Source organism: Podarcis cretensis (assembly GCF_951804945.1).
Source record: "Podarcis cretensis genome assembly, chromosome: 8".
NCBI classification, from domain to species: Eukaryota; Metazoa; Chordata; class Lepidosauria; order Squamata; family Lacertidae; genus Podarcis; species Podarcis cretensis.
The window spans coordinates 38,147,316-38,166,300 of NC_137177.1; the positions used below are offsets into that span (position 1 = coordinate 38,147,316).

At 48.8% G+C, this 18,985-nt stretch overlaps 1 protein-coding gene across 3 annotated transcripts in view; it reads left to right on the forward strand.

The window, feature by feature from the left end:
• Positions 1-18,425, forward strand: part of DOK4 (docking protein 4) — a 41,114-nt gene extending 22,689 nt beyond the window's left edge. The window contains exons 5-8 of one of the 3 annotated variants that reach the window (XM_079988469.1): positions 310-499; positions 9,363-9,504; positions 11,079-11,202; positions 14,391-18,425. In XM_079988469.1, the coding sequence (XP_079844595.1) occupies positions 310-499; positions 9,363-9,504; positions 11,079-11,202; positions 14,391-14,464 (530 nt within the window). In that variant the 3' untranslated portion in view covers positions 14,465-18,425. The remainder of the gene's footprint in view (positions 1-309; positions 500-9,362; positions 9,505-11,078; positions 11,203-14,390) is intronic. The other 2 variants (XM_079988467.1, XM_079988468.1) reach the window with 2 other exon arrangements.
• Positions 18,426-18,985: the final 560 nt, after the last annotated feature.

Consider the following 18,985-nt stretch of genomic DNA (forward strand, 5'->3'; position numbering starts at 1 on the left):
CCCTGGACACTGAGCCAGGGCATGGGCATGCAGCGAACAGCATCTCTGTCGAAATGTGGGACAGAGGCAGTGTTGGGGTTTAAGCTGCAGATTGTGGCCAGGGAGTACATGGCGAGGCTACAGTTAGGCTTAGGAGGCAGCTAATTGGAGCCACAAACATCAAGCCCAAGAGGTGGCAGACTGGTGAGTTTTGCTGTTGCTCAAGCAAAATATTGGGAAGGAGACAGCTTGGAGGGTGCCAAAGGGGTGGTGTGAAGCAGAGAAAGTGCCAGCAAGCCTGGCTCAGTAGCGCCCCTTTCTCCCCCACAGATCGCTTCAACGTCTTCCTCCTGCCCTGCCCCAACCTGGACATCTATGGCGAGTGCAAGTTGCAGATCACACACGAGAACATTTACCTCTGGGACATGCACAACCCTCGCGTCAAGCTCGTCTCCTGGCCCCTGTGCTCGCTGCGACGCTACGGGCGAGATGCCACGCGGTTCACCTTTGAGGCTGGCCGGTATGCATGCAGGGACGTGTGACCCAGAGGGCTTGTAGCGCCGTGCTGGTTGTAGGAGTGTGTGTGTGTTCTGAAACTTGGGAATAATTTAAAGTATCAGTCCAGCTCTGCACAGTGGCCATAACCACTGAGAATTGGCACTGTGAAGCACATCACATTAGATGACCTAGGGCCATCCACAGTATTTCAGCTTAACCTACCTATAAGATCTTGAGATTTTTGTGAAAGAGGCGGGATTTCTTATTTATTTGTTTCTTTTCAAGGTTTGTACCCCATGCTTTAGCAAAAAGAGGCTCCCAGAATTGCTTGCAGATCAACAAAATGGAAGGCTTTTGCAATCTGAAAGGCAGGATACAAAAGGAAAGAGGGCTGGGGAGGGAGAAAGGGAAAAGAAAATCCAGGCACCACTCCTTACAAAGTTCTTATATTGACCTGCTGAGACTGAAACCAGTCAGAAATGGATATAAGGTGGTAGCAGTCATAAAAATGAGGCAGACAGTGGATTGTTACCACATGCAGTTCTCTGGAGCTGCTAAGGGCATGCTTATTTCAGTTAGTGTTGTTGCTGGGCTTTGCATGAGTGATGAGACAGATGAGAGATGCAGTCCAAAACATCTGGATTGGGGAAGGCTGCTTTGGGGCCTAAGAAAAACCCAAAGAGCAGTTCTCTCTCTCCCTTCAACTTGCCTCCACCCACTAGGCCACAGCTGCTGGAAAGGGAAGGGAACTGGCCACAGGGAAGACTGGAGGGCACTGAGGGGCTGGTTGGGCAGCATTCAGAGTGGGTCAGGTCTTCCCATGATTTCAGCTTTCCCCAAGGATTTTCTGAGAGGGAAATCCCCAAAACACTGAATCTATTCCAAAGCCATTTTCCAAGCTGATGTTTTCCACATGGATATTTTACTGGTACATAATCAAGATCTCCATAAAGCCTCGGGAGAGGCTGGCAGGACTTACTGTACTAAAAGGAAAGCAGGAAAAAAAGGAAGAAGTCAAGTCTGTGTGGATTCCCACCCACCCACCCAAGTGCATAGTGGAGGCTGGTCCATTTGGATGAATGGGGCATTGCCTCAGCAACCTCCATCTCCCGTCAGCCAGTCCCCACCTGCCTGCCTCCTTACCTACACAGAGCTACAATTTCCAGAGTTCCTTGAGAAGAGGGGTTGACCATTAATCCATTCCAAGAACTGTAGCTCTGTGAGGGGAATAGAGGTCCCCTAAAGGATGGACAGATGGACAGCATGTGCACCAGCCCTGTGTCCCTGTGTGTGCCCTGGCTTCTCTAATTGGGATGGGAAAGATCTGAAACACAAGAGAGCTGTTGTCAGTAAGTGCCAGCAATACTGATCTAGACAGGGCCAATGTGTAAAGCAGATTCCTATGTCCCCAAACCCCCATATGGACTTTGCTCTGTGCAGCCAGAGAGGAATCCATATGGATGGATTTTCACATGCAGCGATTGTGGGTGGGTGGGGCAGGGGGAACAGCCCTGCAGTCCCCACTACAGTCATGCAATGAAGCCCAGTAGTTTGCTCATCTCACTCCATGACAGGATTTAAAACCCCTAAAAGCCTTTTCCCAGAAACACTCGGACTTTTCCCTACCTTGTGAACTTTGCAAATTGATTTAGACCATCCCAGTCTGCACCTCTTAGCGACTCCAGCTAATTACCATCTACAAAGGAAAGAAATTTGATCTTTCCCTTTTATCCCAGACCTTCACTGACTCATTATGCCTGGCTTTTATAGAGAGATTAGAGGAACTCTTCCAACAAGCCCCGTCCCACCCTGCTCTGAGGCTGTGGAACAGCCTGTTCTGACAATAAAGCTGTTTGTTTCTTTGGCAGGGTAGTGGGGGAGAAGGGGAATAACCCACCCACTATACTATAAGGATGAAAAACTCCCAAGCCAGGCAGAGGTACCATTCACCTCTTTCTTTCCCGGTGTGGGAGGATCTCAGATCTTTGCCATAGAGGGATAATTCACAACCTATTCAAAAGATTTATCCAGGTGCAATACTATTGCATCAGAGTGCCTCCAGACTCTTGGGATTTTGCAGCAGAGGCATAGCGTGGGTGGGGGCTGCAGCCCCGGGCACAATTTTGTGAGGGGGGTGCAAACAGGCTCCCCCACAGCAGGCTCCTTCATTAGAGCCTGGCTCAGAGTGAGAAGGAACTGTGCCTTAGCTGCAGAACTTATTCCTGGCCATAGCTCAGTGGGGAGGAGAGCAGGAGACTAAACAGCAATGCTGCCATCCACCCTCCTCGGCCGTGGTGCGCCTTGTGCCCAGGGCAGTACGGGCACATGCTCCACGACTGCTTTGCAGGAAGGAATCGAGCACATACCAGAACTATAGGTTTGCATGTTTAAAATGGATTAAAGTGTTCCATCACCCTAGCACAACAAATCCACTAAAAAAGCAGGCGGGGGGAACCTAAGAAAATCAAAGCAGCCTGCAGGATCAGGCCAATGGCCCATCTAGTCCAGCATCCTGTTCCCACAGTGGCCAACCAGATGCCTGTGAGAAACCCACAAGCAGGATTTGTGCACAAGAGCCCTCTTCCCTCCTAAGTTTCCAGCAGCTGGTATCAGGCATGCAGCCATTAACAGTGGAGGAAGTCCACCATTGTGGCTAGTAGCCACTGATAGCCTTTTCTGCCATGAATTTGTCCAATTCTCTTTTAAAGCCACCCAAATTGGTGGCCATTACTGCCTCCTGCAGGAGTGAGTTCCATAGTTTAACACTGTGCTGCATGAAGACGTAGTTTGTTTTACCTGCTGCAGATTTGAATGTCCTCGAATTCTAGTGTTATGAGAGAGGAAGGAAAACTTTTCTCTACTCACTTTCTCCATGCCATGCATAATTTTATAAACTTCTGTCTGGTCAAAAACAGTCTTTGCACTGTTTGGAAAGTGATGGGGAAGTGCATTGAATAGTGTGGGGAGAATGGATGACTACTGGAAAGGCGTGTAAAAACCCCACAAGCAAATCAGAATGAATATTCATTTTCATATAACCTCGCCGCAAACAAATCAGAAGGAAAGTTCAAAAAAGGTTCGATATAATCTAATCTCTAAATAAGCTTTGTGCAAGCAAATCGGGATGAGTGCTCAATAAAGAGGTTGTCTGGAGAGGCCTTCAGACTCCCTGGGCACCTTTGGGCAAATGCTAGGCTGCAGTTCTTTGCACATACAGCTCAGTGGAACTGTTTGCCTCAGAGCAAGCCATACTCTGTGCCGATGTCAATGCTAATCATGCTTAGCCCAAGCCACACAATTTGCAAATCTGCTTCTAATCATATTTGCAAACGGTTGTTTGATGCTGATCATGGTTAGGGAAGATGCTGGGGCAGATGTAGTGCTAACTATAGTTAGCTCCAAAACAGAAGAGGAGCAATGCTTTCACAAGAGGGGGCAGGGTCAAAGGAGCAAAGTGAGCCTTCAAGATGCTCCCAGTCTCCCAGCCTTGGTGGAAACTGCACCAGGCTCAAAAAAGGGTGGACTCTACTATCACCAGTCTATATAAACAACCCCAAGTCAACTTCATAAAATAATTTCAGCTGTCCTTGGGTCTTCAAATAGCCTGTGGCCCATTTTGCATGAAACACTCAGCCAAGCCATGGTTTAGTATGGATGAGCAAAGGTGTGGACTTCTACAAAGCAGATTGTAGCCAGATTGTTGGTTCCTCCCCGGCCATTTTTGCTGCTGCTGCATTGCACCATACCATTGTTGGATTAGCCTGTCTAAGTTCAAGGTTGTGTTGTCTGAACACACACTTGTGGTTTAGCTCTCTCTGGCCAAACTATAAGCTGTAACCAAAGTTTGCTGTGTGGTTTACAGCTCGTTTGTCGGGGAGAACTGGACCTGAGCCCAGATTCAGACAATATGCTAAGCAAAACCATGGTTTAGCTTAGTTTAGCTTGGCAGCAGAATGACCAAGGAGGAGCTGAGTAGGTGCAATTTCCTATCTGAGAGCCTGCCCGTTTGTGCAATCTATCGTCTGGCTTCTAAGTCCGAGTTCTAAAAAGTAACAACAAATGAATTGTTTTAGTTACAGTTTCAGAAAGCACTGAGCAGTGTTTGCTATAGGATTGTGTTTGGATTACAGTGGATGTAGGGTGGCCTTGTGTCCTAATTTAAAGGACAGTCCTCTGTTTAGAAACATCCTCTACTTGCATGACTACCTGGTCCAATTCCAGTTTTATGATGAGAGAACCCGAGAGACCAGTAAGCCCCTGGTCTGCAGACTAAGCAGATCACCAGGTCACTGCTGCTGCTGCTTGCGTGAGTGTTGGGAAGACCGCTCCCTCTCCTGCCAACTCCATCCGGCCTAGGGGGCGGGGCCTGCACTCACACCCACAGCATAAGAGGCCTGAGAGAGGCCTCCGGGACACGGCTGCTGCTGCTGCTGCTTGCGTGAGTGTTGGGAGGACCGCTCCCTCTCCTGCCAACTCCATCCGGCCTAGGGGGCGGGGCCTGCACTCGCACCCACAGCATAAGAGGCCTGAGCAGCTACCGGCAGCAATGGACAAAATGGTTTTAAATGTTTTAATCGCTTTTAATTTGCAGCACTTTAAATGGTGGTTGTTGGTTTTTATAATATTATATTATTTCATTATTTTATTTTTGCTTGGGGTGGGATAAGCACTGAGTCAGCACTATTGTTCCTTGCTTTGTTTTGTTTTGTTTTGTTCTGTTTTGTTTTATTATTATTATTATTATTATTATTATTATTATTATTATTATTCTGTTAAATTATTATATAGTTTGTATTTTGCCTTTTAAGGGGAAGGGTCATGGCTGCCTGGGAGTGGGCCTCAGCCAATAGATTGGGTGGGGCAGGTTCCACAGGGGGAGATGTATTGGGACACCCGATCTCAGTGATCACAGGCAGGAGGAGGAGTTATGCTAAGACCAGACCATGTCATTACCGAGGAGGCAGGTTTAGTCGTTGTTTGAGGACTATCCCTGCCTCCAGGTCTGGTCCTGACCGGAAGGATACAGTAATCAGCAAGGGAAACCCACATGACCTGAGAGTGTTGCTGTGCAATGCCAGGTCAATGATGAATAAAACCACTGCCATCCACGACCTGATTGTGGATGGAGGATTTGACCTGGCATGTGTGACAGAGGCCTGGTTGGATGAGGCAGATGGGCCTGTCCTTGCCGCCGCTTGCCCACCAGGTTTCTCTTACGCACAGCAACCCAGGTCATGTGGGCGGGGAGGGGGGGTTGCAGTGATTTTTTAGGAAGTCATTAGTCTGCACCAGGCGTCCTATTGGGAAGACCCAGTTTTCTGAGTGCATGTTCTGGAAGTTGGGCAATAGGGGCAGTACAGGATTCCTACTGGTGTACCGACCTCCCCGCTGCACCAAGGATTCCCTGCCCGAGCTGCTTCAGGTCGTGGCGGATATGCTCCTGGAGACACCTAGCTTGGTTGTCCTGGGGGATTTTAACATCCATGCCGACACGACCTTACAAGGGGCCGCTCGGGACTTCGTGGAAAGCATGGCCTCCATGGGGCTGTCCCTGAATAAGTCTGGCCCAACTCATAGCCACGGACATGCCTTAGACTTGGTGTTTACCTCTACGGATGTTGGTGATCTGACATTAACTAAAAGTGAAACAAAAGAAGTGCCATGGTCAGATCACTTCCTGGTGCAACTGGACTTCTCCGCAACCCTTCCCCTCCGCAGGGAGGTGGGACCGATTCGGATGGTCCGCCCCCGCCACTTAATGGATCCAATTGGTTTCCAGAGAGTGGTAGGGGATGCTTTATCCCAAGTTGATGGCCTTTCAGCTGATTCCCTGGTGGCACGCTGGAATGCGGAGTTAACCAGGGCTATTGACTGTCTGGCTCCGAAGCGCCCTCTCCGATTGCATGGAGCCCGGACAGCCCCATGGTTTTCCCCGGAGCTGAGGGTGATGAAACAATCGTTGAGACAGCTAGAGCGCCGGTGGCGGAAAACTCATTCTGAATCAGACCGGACACGGGTTAGAGCTCAATGTCGAGCCTACCAAGTGGCAATGGCGACGGCGAAGAGGGCCTTCTTCACCGCCTCCATTGCATCTGCAGAAAACAGCAGCAGGAGACTTTTTCAGGTGGTTCGCAGTTTATCGGAACCACCTGTACCACCGGGGCCTGGTAGGGGCCCCAAGATCTCCTGCAATGCTTTTGCAAAGTTTTTTGCAGTTAAAATCGCTCAGATTCAGAAGGAGGTAGACTCCACAGTGGGAGCAGGGCCAGGGCGGGAGAGTGCTAGAGTTCTGTCTGGTCCTGTTATATGGGATCAATTCCAATCTGTTACCTCCGAGGATGTGGACAGGCTGCTTGGACGAGTGAAACCGACCACCTGTCTCCTTGATCCTTGCCCATCCTGGCTGATAAAAGCGAGCCGGGAAGGGCTGGGCGATGGGCTTTGCGGGGTGGTGAATGCTTCCCTCTGTGAGGGAGCCTCCCCAGACCCGCTGAAAGAGGCGGTCATTAAACCGCTTCTCAAAAAAACATCTTTAGACCCGGCCAATTTGGCCAACTATCGCCCAGTCTCAAATCTGCCATTCTTGGGCAAGGTGATTGAGCGGGTGGTTGCTGAACAACTCCAAGCACGCCTGGAGGAAATGGACCATTTGGATCCCTTCCAATCGGGATTCAGGCCTCACCATGGGATTGAAACTGCCTTGGTCGCGCTGGTTGATGATCTCCGGCGGGCTAGGGACAAAGGTGAGAGCTGTTTCCTAGTTCTGCTGGATCTCTCAGCAGCCTTTGACACCATCGACCATAACATCCTTCTGGACCGTCTAGAGGGGCTGGGAGCTGGGGGCACTGTTATACAGTGGTTTCGCTCCTTCCTCCTGGGCCGTGTTCAGAAAGTGGTGGTGGGGGATGAGTGTTCAGACCCTTGGGCCCTCACTTGTGGGGTACCTCAGGGTTCCGTCCTCTCCCCCATGCTTTTTAACATCTATATGAAGCCGCTGGGAGAGATCATCAGGGGGTTTGGACTGGGTGTTCATTAGTATGCAGATGACACCCAGCTCTACCTCTCCTTTAAATCAGAACCAGTGAAGGCGGTGAAGGTCCTGTGTGAGTGCCTGGAGGCGGTTGGAGGTTGGATGGCGGCTAACAGATTGAGGTTGAATCCTGACAAGACAGAAGTACTGTTTTTGGGGGACAGGAGGCGGGCAGGTGTGGAGGATTCCCTGGTCCTGAATGGGGTAACTGTGCCCCTGAAAGACCAGGTGCGCAGCCTGGGAGTCATTTTGGACTCACAGCTGTCCATGGAGGCGCAGGTTAACTCTGTGTCCAGGGCAGCTGTCTACCAGCTCCACCTGGTACGCAGGCTAAGACCCTACCTCCCCGCGGACTGTCTCGCCAGAGTGGTGCATGCTCTGGTTATCTCACGCTTGGACTACTGCAACGCGCTCTACGTGGGGCTAACTTTGAAGGTGACCCGGAAACTGCAATTAATCCAGAATGCGGCAGCTAGACTGGTGACTGGGAGTGGCCGCCGGGACCACATAACACCGGTTCTGAGAGATCTGCACTGGCTCCCAGTACGTTTCCGAGCACGATTCAAAGTGTTGGTGATGACCTTTAAAGCCCTAAACGGCCTCGGTCCTGTATACCTGAAGGAGCATCTCCACCCCCATCGTTCAGCCCAGACACTGAGATCCAGCGCCGAGGGCCTTCTGGCGGTTCCCTCATTGCGAGAAGTGAGGCTACAGGGAACCAGACAGAGGGCCTTCTCGGTAGTGGCGCCCGCCCTGTGGAACGCCCTCCCATCAGATGTCAAAGAGATAAAGAATTACCTGACATTCAGAAGACATCTTAAGGCAGCCCTGTTCAGGGAAGTTTTTAATATGTAATGCTGTACTGTTTTTAACACTGATTGGGAGCCGCCCAGAGTGGCTGGGGAAACTCAGCCAGATGGGCGGGGTATAAATAATAAATTATTATTATTATTATTATTATTATTATTATTATTATTATTATACTGTCTTCCACAGTAGGGTGAGATGAAATATATTTCTGCTTAATTCTACCTTTGCATGTAAAAGTTAGTATGTGCCATTCCTGTGGCCTCTTTTCTGGGGGTGCGTTAGTGGGCACCTTCATTGCAGCCTGTGTGTGTTACACAGGGTCACAACTCCATGCTCCACACACTTGTCATATGGGTAAAGAATGGATTGTAGTCCTGTCAGAGTTGATGAGCTGGTGAAAGCAGGCAGGCGTGGACCAGTTGCTTGGGCTCAGAAGGCACTTGGTAGGAAGGACCTTTTGGTTGCAGGCACCGAACTTCAGCAGAGCACAGGAGAGCTCTGGCAAACTACCACAGTCTCACAAGCCCTTAAAGCGCATCCCTTTGGCTCCTTCCATACTTGTAATCTTTCCATTTCGCCTGGTCATTACAAGAACTCTGTAACTAAGAAATAGTTCCTAAGTGTTTTTCCTCCTCCCTCCCAATCCTCCTTCCTTTTGTGCCATGTCTTTTTGATTGCAAGCCTGAAAATAGAGCCTCTCTTAGCACTGGCATTTGTAAGCAGCTCCGCAATCCTTTTCCATCTGAAGAGTGGGATTAAAAAAACCTGTAAGCAAACACAAAAACAAAACAAAAAGCAAAATGTATTTGTGAAGCTCTTGTACTGGATTTTTAAGTGGGGCAGAGAGAAAGGGATGTAAGCATACATGTTTGTGAAGTCCATGCAGGAGTGAGGTGTGAACGGTGCAAGTGTGAGTTTGGGAGACAGGACAACTACAGTATGAACAGCACCGATGGGGTGGAAGCAGCCGGTATGAGGTTTGTGCACCCCTTCACTGGGGTCCCGCTTTTGACCTCTTGCTCTCTGTCGCCGCCCTTTTGCTTAGCAGGATGTGTGACGCCGGCGAAGGCCTGTATACCTTTCAGACCCAGGAGGGTGAGCAGATCTACCAGAGGGTGCACAGCGCCACCTTAGCCATTGCTGAACAGCACAAGCGCGTCCTTCTGGAGATGGAGAAGAATGTGAGGGTGAGCTCATGGCTGGAGGGGAGGTGGATGTGGGATGTAGGGGGCTTTCATTGCCTCTAGCCATCCCTTGGCACTGGGGATATGGAAGTGGGTGTCTCCAAAACAGCTGGTGCTTTGCAAGAACAGACCTGTACACATTCAGCATGCTGCAGCACAGAGGCAAGTGTGAAAGGGAGGTTGGTTGGTTGGATTATTTTATTTTGGAGCATTTGTGCTTGCCCCTCAGCCACAAAGGCTCCCAGAGCAGTTTCTGTGCAATCCCTACCTGTGTGCTTAACAAGCTAAAAGAATGAAGGGAAAGGAACAGGAAGAGGAAAATCCAAATCAGAACTCAGGCACCAATTTCTAAACAGTTCCAGGAACTGGATGAAAGCTGATGGAACAAGCCACCTTCTTCCCATCTCTCCCCACTGAGGCAGCTTGGTGGAATGGCTGCCCCCTGGTGACCGTTGAAGGGAGAGGAGGCCTGGTGGGGCTAGTGGCTAGCCTGTCACAGCAGAGCTGACAGAGTGAGCTCTGCTTCCCAGCTCTCCGCTGCAGGAATGGTTGCCCCCAGGCGGCAGTTGAGGGGATGCCTGGAGAGATTCTTTGACTCTTGTGACACCTTTAAAACCTCAGCCCAAACACTTAAGTTCAGTTAGTCCACATTCACCACATGCATTAAAGCAGTATCCTGCCTCTCTAAACAGCTGCAGTTTGTTGAGGGTGCTGAGAATTGTTAAAAAAAGGTAAAGGTACCCCTGCCCGTACGGGCCAGTCTTGACAGACTCTGGGGTTGTGCGCCCATCTCACTTAAGAGGCCAGGGGCCAGCGCTGTCCGGAGACACTTCCGGGTCACGTGGCCAGCGTGACATCGCTGCTCTGGCGAGCCAGAGCCGCACACGGAAACGCCGTTTACCTTCCCGCAGGTAAATTGAGAATTGTTAGGAGTAAATTGAGAATTGTTAGGAGACCCTTATTCCCCTCTCAGAGCTACAATTCCCAGACAGTTCCTTTGAACAGGGATTGATTGTTAAACTACTCTGAGAATTATAGCTCTGGGAGGGGATCAAGGATGTTCTAGCAACTCTCTTCCCTTTTTACAAACTACAGCTCTCAGAATTCTTGTGGGAGGAGCCATGGCAGTTTAAAGCTGTCCCGTAGTGCCTTAAATGTACGGTGACTTTGCCAGCCTGGTCCAGCCCTCCAGATGTAAAAGGTAAAGGGACCCCTGGACTACAAATCCCATGAGTTGGTGCAAATTGCAGTCCAAAACAACTGGAGGGGCCAGCTTGGTAAGACTGTGCCCCCACCCCTGGGGTCTCATGAGGCTTTGAGAGGGGCAGCACCTTTCCATTTTGCCTCAGGCAGCGAAACGGGATGGGCTGTCCCTGCACAAAACATATGAAAGATAATTGGGTTCTGGACCACCTTCCAGACTCCAGTAATTTGTTCCAGCTTCCACCCCCTGCCAATGTTGGCTGTATTATTATCTCAACTCTTCCCAGACTGCAGCATTCCTTACCTGCCATTCTTTCTCTCCCCTGTGCACAACTCTGATTCCTAAAATCTACACTCCCCCTCCTCTTTTCCAGCTGTTGAACAAGGGCACAGAGCATTACTCCTACCCCTGCACACCAACCACCATGTTGCCACGCAGCGCCTACTGGCACCACATCACCGGCTCGCAGAACATTGCCGAATCCTCAAACTACAGTGGTGAGTTTCTGCTCTATAGTGGGGGGGGGCGAATCTAGGCTTCCCACAGAATTCAGTTGTCCTGTTGTCTCCCACCCACACCCCCAAAATCTGTAGGCACTTGTGTGTTTCTGGAAAGTGTAGGCTTTCGGGTGGGGGTGCAGGGAGTCAGCTGTTTCTCCTTATCTCTCCCCCACCCATCCCCAAAAGAAAATCTCCCAAAATCCAGCTCCTGCATTGGCTCCAACAAGGAGCCAGTGTGGTGCAGTGGTTAAGAGCGGTAGTCTTGTAATCTGGGGAACCAGGTTCGCGTCTCCACTCCTCCACATGCAGCTGTTGGGTGACCTTGGGCCAGTCACACTTCTTTGAAGTCTCTCAGCCCCACTCACCTCACAGAGTGTTTGTTGTGGGGGAGGAAGGGAAAGGAGAATGTTAGCCGCTTTGAGACTCCTTAAAGGGAGTGAAAGGCGGGATATCAAATCCAAACTCTTCTTCTTCTTCTTCACCTCGTTGCATTATGTCTCTGTTCTGTGACCCTAAAGATTCGCAGGGTGTGCTAACAGAGCTGCAGCTGGTGTTCAGGGTTTGCGATTCAAATTTGGTACAGTGGCTCCTGTGTGTGTGTGTGTGTGTGTGTGTGTAGATTAAAATGGATTTGCAGGCCAGATCCAGCCTTTCGGCTGCCAACTGGTGATCCCTGGATTAAAGCTGCCCCTTTTTAAAAAGTTAAGATCTCGCTTTCTCGAGATCTTACAAAATCGCTGGTGGTTGGAGTTTCACTTTTTTGAAAAGGGCTCTACATGTGTCATGTTGAATCAGAGCTTGCTTCCCTTGCTTTCAAGGAACTTAACTTCTTTCCTCCAGGGCTCTTCATCATGCAAAACAGCACAATAATTTTGCTTCTGGTGGTGATCTGGAGTAGATCCTGAAATCTGTAATGCTGAGCTTAGATCTTTTTGTAAATAGGTTTTCACTGAAAGGCAGCTTTGCTTTAATCATCCTGCACCTTTTAAAACTTTAAAGGTATTAACTGGTGCCATTTTTAAAATTAGCTCTGATTAACATTTTTAATGTTATTTGGGTTCTTTTATGCTAATCACTCTGGGCTCCGTTTCGGTGGAAGGGCAGGATATGAAGCTAAGAAAGCAGAGAGGTAAAATAAGGCTGCAATCTTGGTTGACCTGTGGGCTTCCAGATGTTCCTAGCATACAACACACATCATCCATAACTATTGGCCATGGTCGCTTTGGGGGCTGATGAGAGTCCAGTAACCCCCAAAAGGACACAGGCTGGCTACCCCAGCCACACAGGTGTACCTGCGAATAAGTCCTGCCAGACTGTGAGTGGCTCACCTCAGTGGAGACGTATAGGATTGCACACTAAGCCATGTTTCTTACTTAAGTCATTTATAGTCTGCTTAGTATCTTAAGTCATTTATAGTCTGCTTAGTATCCAAGTATAAGTATGCAACGGACACAATTTAAACAATTTAAGAAAAAAAGATAATTGAAGAGCATAGATAAATAATACAGCATAGTATCCATTCATTGATTCATTTCATTTGTCGTTCTGAGTTGCTCAAGGTTGGCATACATGGTTCTCTGCCTCCTCATTTAATCTCCCAACAAGAACCCTGCGAGATAGGTCAGGCTGAGGGAAGATGGTGGCTGGCTCAAGGTCACCCAGTGACTTTCATGGCCAAATGAGATTTTTCTGGATTTAGGATGCCTCTACATATCAGAAAGCTGACAGGGCAACCCTCATTTAATGTCATGTTTTGATGCTGCTCTGCCGTCAGTTACGTTAGATATTGTATTGGCATCTTAAAACACCATGGCCACAATCCAAAGGAGGTTAAGCACTTTTAAGCCCTATTGATTTGCACAGGGGGCCTTGAGCTCATCTCTAAATCTCTCTCTCTCTCTCTCTTGAAATCAATGGGACTGAAAAAAAGTGCTTAAACTTTGGCAAGATTGTGCCCAGTGGATTTGTGTCTTTATTTGGGATGTTTCTGTGCCGTCCTTCAGCCAAAATGGTCTCTATCTTGTGGGTCGATTCATCTATGACATAGTGCTTCTCTAGCCCACAATTCCCTGGACAGTTTTACAAATGTACACCATAATTCTTTTAGAATATTAGAATACACCAACAAAAAGGAATCAAAGATGGCCTGTGTTTAAACCAGGCTTTGCATCAGCCCCAGCTAGCATGGCTGAAACAGTCGGAGGGCACCAGGCTGACTAAGGCTGGTTAAAATGACAATATAATGAGTAATCATAAAAATTGAAAGTTATGCAGTGCATACAGAAGCATTCTGAATGCCTCAGATCCACTGAAATGAATGAACCTAAGTTAAGTCACCCCTGCTAATTTGACTGGGTCTCCTCTGAATAGGACTAACATTATCTACATCTCAGATACTTTTGCAATGAGCCTGTAAGATAAGCCAATATTCATGGCAGAGCTGAGATTCAAGCCAGAGGCTTCCGGGGTCACAGCTTACGCTATGTCAAATAGCCTGACCTGTCAGTCAAATTGAAACCCCTGTGTCAGAACATACATGGGTTTGTTGATCAGATTCACTTCCATCATCATTTGCTGTACAAATCTAGGGCACAACTTGCACTTGGAATGCTTTGTGCGGTTCTGGTAGCCTCATCTGAAAGAGGATGTTGCAGAGTTTTAGAAAATGAACAGACAGAGAAGGGCAACTAACATTATGAAGGGAATGGAGCAACTCATCTATGAGGAAAGTTTACAATATTTGGGGCTTTCTTTTAGTAAAGGCAAAAGATGAGTAGCGAAGGGAGCATGATAGAAGTGTGTGAAAAAGTGGACAAAGGGAAACTGAATGTTGAAAGAACTTCTTCACATAGCTCATAGCTAACCTATGGAACTCACTCCCACAGGAGGCAGTGATGGCCACCAACTTAGATGGCTTTAAAGGAGCACTGGGCACATTCAAGGCTATTGATGGTACTAGTTGTGATAGCTATGCTCTGCCTCCAGTCAGAGGCAGCGATGCTTCTGCATCCCAGTTGCTGCAAGCCACAGGAGAGGAAAGTGCTCCTGTCTTTGAATCCTGCCTGCTGGCTTCACACAGATCAGCCGCTGTGAGGACAGGATGCTGGACTAGATGGGCTGTGGGCCTGATCCAGCAGGCTCTTCTTACGTTCTTCTTCTTAACACCAATGCATTTCTCCAAACAGAGACGAGGTCTGCTCTCTGCCCACAGGTGACTCGTACTCGGGGCCCCAGGCCAGCTCAGAGACTGACCTCTTGAACCGTTTCATCTTGTTGAAGCCAAATGCTCCCAAAAGCGGGAAGAACGACAGCAAAGACTCCAGCTCGGCTTCACAGTGATGCAGCCCTGGATGGAGGGAGAGACCCGGGCAGAGGGCCAGCTCAGCCCACAAGTGCTGTTGCTCAGCACTGAAGATTTTGTGGTCCAGTGCCTGCTCCCGCCTTTCCGGAAAGGGTTTGGGGACAGCTTTTCAGCTACGGGGGGAGATTCCGACGTTTGCACAGAGGCTGCCCCCATGGAGGATGTTCATAGCAGAGGATCTGAGACCTGTCAGCCTGGAAGGAACTTCAGCCAAGCAGGCAAACTCCTACCAGGCCTGGGATGGAAGGAAGAGCCTGGATGTGAGGGGGAGGACTAGCTATATATTGTTAAAACTATTTTAAATATATAATATTGCTTGTGCATATTCTATATATCAAGAGATTCCCCCACCCCCCACAGGAATGCACATTTCTTAGCCATTCTGGTGAGATTTTTAAACGGACGGCCAGGTGGGTTGCCCTTTCCCTCTCTTCCGTTGGGACCGTGGCTACGTGTCCAAAGGGGAGAACTTTCAGGCGGACGGAAAAAAGTCTTCCCGAATGGTAGCCAAAGCACCAGGTTGTGCAGCAGAGAAAAAAAGCCACATGGTCTCCTTGCGGCAGGTGGGGCTTGTTGCTGCTGACCCAGGACTTTCTGCAGAACAGCCTGGCAAAACCTTCTCTCGCTGGACTTCGGGAGGTCAGAAAACAACCCTTCCGTGCCACAGCAGTCCTTTTGCTGGCGACAGAAGTGTTTGTCCCTGAAAAAATAATGATTTCATAGAATTGTGGAGTTTGAAGGGGACCACCCCCGAGGGTCATCTAGTCCAACCCCCTATGATCTTTGGGAAGATTTGCAGATCTAAGAAAACAGAGCTTAGTTTCCACTTCTTTGAAAGGCTGACCACACACAGTTGACCTTTGTGGCAACGTCTCATGAGAAGGAGCTGCCACTTTCCTTTCCAGGTTGTGACTTCTGCACAAGCGTCCTTTCGAGGGAGGCACAGGTGTGCTCTCTCTCTCTCTATCTCAGTGTGGGCTGCTTGCTTGGAGCAGGCAAGGCCCGGAAGGTCTGCACTGGGCAGGCAGTGATGGTGTTTCACTCAGTCTGTGCACACGTCGGCTGTTCCTTATGGATATTTATTGACAGCTCATTGCCTGCAAGGGGTGGGCTCACCATCCTTTTCTAACGTGGGTGCTAGAATATAGAACTATACGCACAAGCCTCCCCCAGACAAGGGCAGTTCCCAATGGATGTTTGCGGGTGGTGGGGCTGAAATAATTTGGGGCTGCCTTGTTTACCATTGGCTTGTCTTTGCTACATTCCACTAGGAAAGCTTCTCTCGCCCTTAGTTCCACCCCCAGTGATCTGCCCCAGTCGTCACCAACCCAGTGCCCTCCGGATGATTTGGACTACCAACCTCCATCAGGCTGTGCTAACTGGGCCTGATGGAAGTTGCAGTGAAGGCTGGCCTGCCCACAAAGCAAAGTTAAGCTTTCTGGTAGGTTTTACATCCTAAAGGGCCCCACCCTCCACACAACCTGTCCCCCACCAAGTGTTCTCTACAAAATGGAAATCAGTTCAAATCTTCACTTGACTGGCTGCAGACAATCAAATGGTCGTCAAGGCCTTTGCTTTCCCAAGGCTCCCCTCACCCACCCGCTGGGGGAAGCAGCTCCTTTCTCTGTCCTGGAAACAGCAGCAGTAGCATTGAAGGTGGGCAGCCATGGGGTTGCCAACTTTTCGACTAGCCCTTGCTGTTCTGCCCTGGATAGCAACTTGATCTGCAGGCCTTAGCTCGTGATGGTGCTTCCATCAAGGCTTCTCTAGAGCAGGCTGCTGACAGGAGCACACCAGGTCAGTTGGCAACCCAGTTTCCCGTCCTGCAATCCTGCCGTTCAAAAGGCCCAATGCCAACCTCTGGAACAGAGTTTATTCTTTACCTCCCCTCCTCTTTTGTCCCTAGTATTTCCCAGCTACCCCCAACCCCTCAAAAAAACCACCTTCCCGCCCTGGCCCAGTTAGAAATTTTAAGTGGAATTAGTGAAACACTTTCACAGAGTGGCTGGTTTTATTCCTATGCTGAAATTTTTTAAAGAAGCAATTGATTTTCTAGTTTTACTATTTATTGAATAACTTTGAGAAGGGCTATCTTCTTTTTATTGTAGTACAAACCTTGGTATTGTGTTGTTTTGTGTTGTTGTTGGGTTCCCCTCCCCCCCCGACCCGCCACCCTGTTTAAATAGCACTGGAGTTAACATCTTACAATCTTGTGCTCTGCGTGTGTAAATAACTGTATTTTTGGATCTTGTCTGTACCTGAAAGCGGGAGAGATCTCCCAGGACACCTGTGAATTGGACCAGCAAATGTCCAAGCAGCCTTGTTTCAACAGCACTCCCAATTCAAATATATTTTAAGTACCAGTAGGGTGGGGAAGTTGGATGAGAGACCCACAAAACTTGGGATCACTGGAAATATTCGGCCGTAGTATTGATATGCCCTGGAAGCCTTCTAACCGAGAGCTCAGTTTTGTTGGTAAAAGCTATTCCCAGTGACTGGCCTATTACATAGGAAACTGCCTTTTACTGAGTTCATCTAGCTCAGAATTGTCAACACTGGCTGGCAGCAGCACTCTAAGCTTTCAGGTGGGAGACATTCCAAGCCTATCAGGTACTTCTGGACTAAAACTCTTTGGTCAAGTTGGCTGAGGCTGATGGGAGAAAGAATAACAGCAGGAGGCTCCCAGGCTGTAGCTTTTTTCTAAGCATAGTTCTCCTTGAGATTTGCTAGATTCCTAACCTCAGCACAGTTTGGGGTCCTTTCTCTTATGAAAATGCATTTTCATTTGATTCCAGTGGTTTGGGTCCTCCTCTCTGGAGCAGCAGAAAACAAGCTTGTTCTGTCTTCCATGGGACAGCCATTTAGATATTCTGAACCCCAATCCAGAGCCTCTCACTCACCTCCTTGCTTTTATCTGTCTCCTGCTCTCTTTTATGTCTGCTCACTTCTTCCAAACCTGTTTCCAAAATAGCATCCCTCTCTTCATGCTGGGAAAGTGCTTTGCAAAAACACATTGCCAGCATTGAGAATGTGTTCCATGTGTGCAGAGGAACTACTGAGTTCAGAGGTGGGGGACCTTTTTTCTCTTTTTTTACCCCAAGGGCCACATTCTGTTCTGGGCAACCATCCCGAGGGCCAGATGCCAGCATTGGGCAGGACCAGAGGCAAAATAGAGCAACGAATGAAAAAGTTTACCTTAATAAAGAACACTAGTTCCTACACAGTCTGTCTTCCATTCTGATAAATAAAAGACACCATCAATGTTCAAGGGGACATTCCAGCTAGGCAAAAACACTCAGGGTGAGATGCAGAGTCAGTGAGGGAAGTGGGCTGGGGAGAGTCCAGAAGGCCAGGTAGAGAGATGTGATGATCATGGAGCTATACAGAACCCAGATCCTAATTATTAGCAAAATACGCACATCACATGTCTTGCAAGTTGAGGAGATGCATGGGTGCATGTTTATGAATGGGGGGGGGAGAGAAAATGTCTGCCCCCAACCAGCCCACTTTTGCCTCTTGTCCTGCCCACTACCAGTGTGTGTGTGTCCCAATTATTCCCCACAGAAATGAGCCCTTAACCCCAAAAATGTCCCCCACCCATGGCTTAAACTAGCCTTTCCCAAACCTGGAACGCTCCAGACTTTTTGGACTACAACTCCCATCAGCTCCAGCTTTATATGACCACAGTGGCTGATGGGAATTGCAGTCTAAAGCATACAGGGGGCAGCAGCTTGGCAAAGGCAGGCCTGTTTCATTGCTAAAATGTTCGTATCATAGAGGCACCTTGCAGATACTTAGGAAACAGCCCTGTCCTCCTGCCACAGGCCACATTGGCCCTCTACTGGGCAACTCCTTCCCCCATAGAATTTGGGCATGTAAATCTGAAGATCCAACTCTGCTGGCCCCTTTTCCTCTTGGAAAAGCCTTGGGAGGGGCAGCCAAAACAGCCTGGCCTTTCCAGCATGAGGAGTCTGGAGTAGCAGGGAGCCAAGGGGGAAGAGTGACAGAGCCAGGCAGCTCTGTTAATGGACTGTCAGTAGGGGGGCAGGGGGCAGTTATCACATAAATTAGTTAGTATCCTATGGAGGGGGATGTGGCATGAAGGCTGGGACATGCAAATGCTTGGACAGGCTGTGAATGGAGAAGAGGTTGGCTCAGGATTATTTGATGCACAGATTGTGGGGAGGGGGGTGCGGACGTGGGGGTTGCCAAACATGTTTTGGTTGTTTTGTTTTTTAAAATGGAACTGCTTGGTCAATAAACAAACATTACTCCCTATTCCGGTCTCAGATTATTATTATTATTATCATCATACAATTTATACCATATTAACTCAAATGTAATGCACACCTTTTTTGGCCAGATTACGTCGTGAAAATTAGGGTGTGCATTAGATTCGATGGCGCATTGTATTATACA